The sequence below is a fragment of the Vigna unguiculata genome, chromosome 9 (assembly GCF_004118075.2).
Source record: "Vigna unguiculata cultivar IT97K-499-35 chromosome 9, ASM411807v1, whole genome shotgun sequence".
NCBI lineage: Eukaryota > Viridiplantae > Streptophyta > Magnoliopsida > Fabales > Fabaceae > Vigna > Vigna unguiculata.
In genome coordinates this window covers 6,596,442-6,601,796 of record NC_040287.1, presented here as the reverse complement: position 1 = coordinate 6,601,796, position 5,355 = coordinate 6,596,442, and the positions used below count along the sequence as shown (strand labels likewise).

Sequence of the window (5,355 nt, the reverse complement as noted above, 5' to 3'; positions counted from 1 at the left end):
CACTCTAAACATAAATTCCAATCATTCAAATGCATTGAATTTAAACTGATGGTTTTATTTTAAATAGTTTGATTTTTAAAAAGTTTTGTGTGAATAATATATTTCAAATCTAGTAAATTTTAATTTTGTTTAGATAAAGTATTTTCATTACTACCAAATATATAAAAGTATTTGAATATCACATAATTGATAAAATTTTAAAAATATTAAAATTGAATTATCTTTTATAGTTGATTTTGGTTTATGTTATTGTCTAGTAAAATACCGTCAAGGTTTTATTAACTGATATTTACAAAACTTTTTTTCTATTAATGTTGTTTTCTATTGATGTCAAACGCATTTATTTAGACGGATATAGATCAAGATTATTTTTCTGATGTTGATCGTTGGGTTTTTTTTTTTTTTTTTTTCTTATAAGTCTCTTGGGGTTAGTTCTCGACATGGCCAGAAGAAAATCCTATAAAGTGGATTTCAATTATTGAAAGCAACAAATGATTTTTACTCCTTGCTTTTATTCCATGTTTTTCTTCAACCCTTGGAGGTTTTCTACTAGGATTTTGGCATCTCATGATGGCCGAATTGGAAGCTCAATTAAGGGTCAATAATGGCAGGGTAGACCATTTATATCTCTATTAAATTATAAAATTAGAAAATATGTAAACCTAAACAATTTGTACAAGACTAAGAAGAAAAAAAGAAAATGTTACTACTCTAATCTCCAAAGTAGTAATCTTCTCTTTTAATTCTTCATCTTCTTCTATCCTTTTGAGGCCTAACTAATGTTTTCTTTCATAAATGGTTTTCCATCGGTAATAAAAAAACTTATATTTTCTGTTAATTTTGTTTTAAATTTTTTTTAGGAAATATGTATAAATTTTATTATGAAAAATAATTTGTAGAAAATTGTTACCAATTTTTTTGCAAAATATTTTGTATATAACACTTGCGAATTTTATAATTTTGTATGAAATAATTACCCACGAAGAAATTACCTGCCAATTAAATTTCTTAACTTCTTAGAAAATATAATAGGAAAAAGTTTTTTTTTTGTAAATTTTTTTAACAAATTTGCAAGAAAATTTTTATGGAATATGAGAAGTTTTAGTAGTGATAGTAATAGGAAATAAAGAAGCACGTAGAAACATGAAGTTCCATCAAGCCTATTATAGAAGTTTCAATTTTCAACTAAGATGCAATGAAGTCAAACAAGGAAAGTCGAAGAAAAACAAAATGTTATAACAAAATCCAATAGATCCCAAGTTTGTTTTGTTCAAGTAATTACAATAAAGTGTAAAATGTGTCTTTATAAACTCTTACATCATAAATAAGTACTTCTTATATTTGACAAACACAAAGCGTAAAATATTCTCTATTATTAATAAAAAAATTATAATTAATTTATTAATTGAAATCTAAATTAATCTCTAACATTAATTATCAAATTTTAACTTCTTGTAGATTCTAAATTATTGTTAAAAAAATCAAACTAATTCCGCTTTGATGTTACAAAAGCCAAAGAAAGCGAGAAAGTGCAACTAAGACCTATGGTGGAAAAAAAAAACACTTCTTTACTTTCGGTGGTTCTTTTATGGCTCATTCTTTGAGAAAAAAAAATAATAAATGGACGAAGACCATCTTCAACCAGATCTGTGTCGGAATCTGGCATTTATCGTGGGTAGTGAGCGCGCTATCCTACTCAGAAGACAGAACACAGTACTAAATAAAGAACGGAAAAGACACAGTTAACTAGTTTTAAACTATTTTAGCATCCTTAAATTCCAACAATTCATATCCATGAATTACTTGCTTTCATTTATTACCATTCTCATCATGTTGCCAACTTTTTGAAGATTCACGTGGTAGTAGCCAAGTGATTACCAAATATAACGATTATTTTACGTGAATGTCTGGTTTTTTCACTTCATTTTTCATGGTGAGTCTTTTGCAGAAACAAAATGGATTCTAATGCCACCCCAACAAAAAGTACAGAGAAATATTCGTATAAATCATTTCGGAAATAGTGAGTGTTATGTCCACCATTACCATAGTTATCAACAAAATCAAAGAGTAGAAGAAAATGCCAAGAACCATGGAAGAATTCTTCCTCTCATATTGTGTTATAACATCGCGTATTCACACAAAGCGAAACAAAACAGAAGCATACCATGCAGTTACTTTACAAACAGAAAAAGAAAAAAAAAAATCTCTGAACCGTTCAAATTATGAGGATATATTTTCCTTCACGTTACTTCGATTCACTCTTGTTAAGATTAAAATGATCAAAGTAAAAAACCCTAGTTCTACGAATAATAATCAATGCACAGTGACCACATAAGCCCTAGAATCTAAGAGTGATCTCACTCCCAGTGCTGTCTTCCCCTTCTTGATCTCTCAGTGCAGCCAACCCTTTCTTCTCTCCACTTCCTTTCCAGCTACCACTCTCCGACTTCCCATCCTCGATGCTCTCAGATCGCCCGCCACCGCTCCGAACATCGGATTCCGGAGAGCTTTGGGTGTGTGGTGCTGTCTCGTACATGTGAAAATGGTGGTGATGGAGAGTGTCGTGCGGTGGTGGCAACGACAGTGATGGAGCTGAGTTATAGAACTCTTGAGCCACCGGGGTGGCTGCACAGTAGTGTGGCGGTGGCACGTGTGAGGTGGGATGTGGGCCATAGAGGCTGGGGCCACCGGCAGCAGTGGCATATTCCGGTGGCACCCAAATTCCTCCGAGGACTACAAGTTGTGGTGTTGCTGCTCCTGCATGTAGGCTTGGGCTGGGTCTTCTAGTGTGAAGCCTGTATTTCTGTGGATAAAGTTTATCATGAAAATTGAGAAAGTGCAGTAAAACAGACAAAGGAACCATAAAAAGAAGAAAACAAAAGAAACACGTTGGTTTCTAAGTGTATTGTGCAGAGTGATATATACTAAGTGTCAGTGAAACACAGTGATAATTAGCACAGTACAAAAACAAAGTGGATCTTTCATTCCTAGAGATAGAAGTACCTGGAGATGGCTTTTAACTTCATCATTGGTCAAACCGTCAACCTTCATCAACTCCCTAATCTGTTTTGGGGTGGCCACTGTAAAGTGACAGAGAACAAAAAGGAAGAGAAAACACTTATGAGTGATTGCTGCAATGATTATAATTCGATTGCAGTAATGATTAAAACCATAATTATGTATATGATTATATACTTATATATAGTGATAGTTTTCTTTTTATCTTTTTTAAGCACTTGAAATAAATAAAACAGATGGAATTTAAAAGCAGAAAAATAAAATAATTGATTAATTATACCTTGAGATCCACCAAGCATTTGAAGAGCATTAACAAATCGACGGTGCAAGTCCGGTGACCAACACCGTCTTGCTTTCCGGCCAGTGGTGTTAGTTGTGGTGGTTGTAGTGTTAGTTGTTTGTGCCTCAGTTGCTATTGCAGCATCAACAATCCCTTCAAAACTCCCTCCTTTGCCTGAATTGTCCCTTTTGGAACATTTCTCTACCTCTTCACATTTCTTCATTTCACTCTCAGAAGAGGCAAGGGCTAACTCAGGAAGAACCCCTATTCCTTGGCACGAGTTTCTCTCTTTCGAGAATGGTAAAAAGGCTCCTCCATTCCTATGTTTGCTGTCTAGGGTTAGCTTAGGGCTCACGCTAAACCCTGTATCAGCACTTTCTTTTGGTGATGTAATTGAGGATTTTGGTATTGTTCCTTCGCTTGCTTGGCTCCATAATTGTGCTGATGTCATCCAACTCGCCTTGTCTGATATGTTTGACGTTTTTTCAGTGCTTTCTTGAGAGTTTGAATGCTTTATGGGTATGAATTCTTCCAGAATTGGCCTTGTACCTTGGTTGGATCTGAAAGCCTGTAGTTGCTGCCTTGAAGCCTCCACAGCTACGCAAAAAGAGAAGAAAAAAATTGAGATTTTTATTTTGGATTCAAAGGTCGTGTGTTCTAATAAATACAAAATAATCAGAGAAATTGTATGATACCCTAGAAATTTAAGGGTACTACTACTGTATATTGAGAAATTATCTCTTTCTTTCTCATGGTGTGCTTGAATTCGTTTAACTATTGTCCAAAAAAAACTGTATACCGTAGCGATAAGAAAAACAATAAAGAAAATATCTGTCTCTCACTTTTATACCAGAAAGCAAAAGCAAAAGAAGAAAACTTCTGGTGAAAAAAAAAAATAGAAGACCTAAATATTAAAGGCATCATTCGTAAGATGAGAAGAAAGGAAATGAATATACTAGTTTGTTATGAAAGAAAAACATGAGGGTTTAGGACATTCTGTGTTCTAATTGGTTCATTGGAATTTCGAAAGAGGGAATGATGTTTGGTTGAGAGGTGTACCGTTGGTGAGGAGTTGCATGCAGAGAGGAAGCTCGCGCTTGAAAGCATCGATCTTGAGACGTTCTTCCTCTAAGCGAGAAAGAAAGTCTTGGAGCTTGTAGCTCTGATCAGTTTGGTCTGCAAAGGATTTCAGAAGTGTGGAATAGGTGTAGGGCTTGTAATCCATGCTATGTTCTGCTTGAGATGCCATTTTTTCACGTGTGATTAAGAATAACGAATGACAAAAAAACTGTTTAGGAGGAAATGTTCATGACAAAACTGAAGGAAGTAGGAACAAAGAAGAGGAAAAGAGGGTGTTTGGCCTCTTCCTTAATTTCTAGGGCAAGAGAGAGAGAGAGAGAGAAAAGGAATGTTATGTTGTTTGTGAACACAAGAAGGATCGTCTTCTTTTTAGGAGTGAGTTCAATGGAATAAAGCAGGGCTTAGGAGAGAGAAAGAAAAGAAGAAAAAGTAAGAGATAAAGAAGAAGGATGTAACTTCCTTAAAATAAATAAGAAAGAATCAGAGAATCTGACAACAGAGAGTCTTGTGCTTAGAGCCTGGTTTTAGCTAAAGTTTGAGTTTTATTGCATTAATTCAACATCAACAGAAAGATGATTCTTCTTGTTACTCGTATTTTTTCCACTTTATACTCCATATTCTTTCTTTCTATCCTCATCTACCTCCCTAAATTTTTAGCTTTCTATTAATGTTTATTTTATCACACTTTCTATTCATCACTTACTCTAAAGAGAAGCTAGGTATGTGAATACATCTTCTTCGTAAAGATTTCTAATTTTAAATGAAAAAATAATAATGCGAAAATATATAGATAAATTTTGTATTTGTTTAAAAAAATGATGTTAAGAAGAATTATTATGAATCTTGACATCTAAGTTGGAATGACATTCCAAAATTCAATGAAAGATTCCATAAAAAAAAATATGGGATAAAAACAATCCTTAAGCAGAACTACACAAAACAAAAGGAATGGAGTTAATAAGTTGATAAGTGATTCC

At 33.5% G+C, this 5,355-nt stretch overlaps 1 protein-coding gene across 1 annotated transcript; it reads right to left on the bottom strand.

Moving 5' to 3' along the window:
- Nucleotides 1-2,078: 2,078 nt before the first annotated feature.
- On the bottom strand, nucleotides 2,079-4,790 carry LOC114196296 (myb family transcription factor EFM-like). The gene is made up of 4 exons (XM_028086895.1): nucleotides 4,358-4,790; nucleotides 3,299-3,895; nucleotides 3,004-3,080; nucleotides 2,079-2,803 (listed from the first exon to the last, which is right to left on the bottom strand). The coding sequence occupies exons 1-4, from the start codon at nucleotides 4,545-4,547 to the stop codon at nucleotides 2,339-2,341; spliced, it is 1,329 nt and encodes a 442-aa protein (XP_027942696.1). The 5' UTR covers nucleotides 4,548-4,790; the 3' UTR covers nucleotides 2,079-2,338.
- Between the last annotated feature and the right edge of the window lie 565 nt (nucleotides 4,791-5,355).

Excerpts from the sequence above, each read along its gene's own strand:
- LOC114196296 (XM_028086895.1), bottom strand. The coding sequence starts at position 4,547 with ATGGCATCTCAAGCAGAACATAGCATGGATTACAAGCCCTACACCTAT. Across the intron at positions 3,081-3,298 it reads AATGCTTGGTGGATCTCAAG|TGGCCACCCCAAAACAGATT; the intron begins GTATAATTAATC and ends GTCACTTTACAG. Across the intron at positions 2,804-3,003 it reads AAGTTAAAAGCCATCTCCAG|AAATACAGGCTTCACACTAG; the intron begins GTACTTCTATCT and ends CTTTATCCACAG.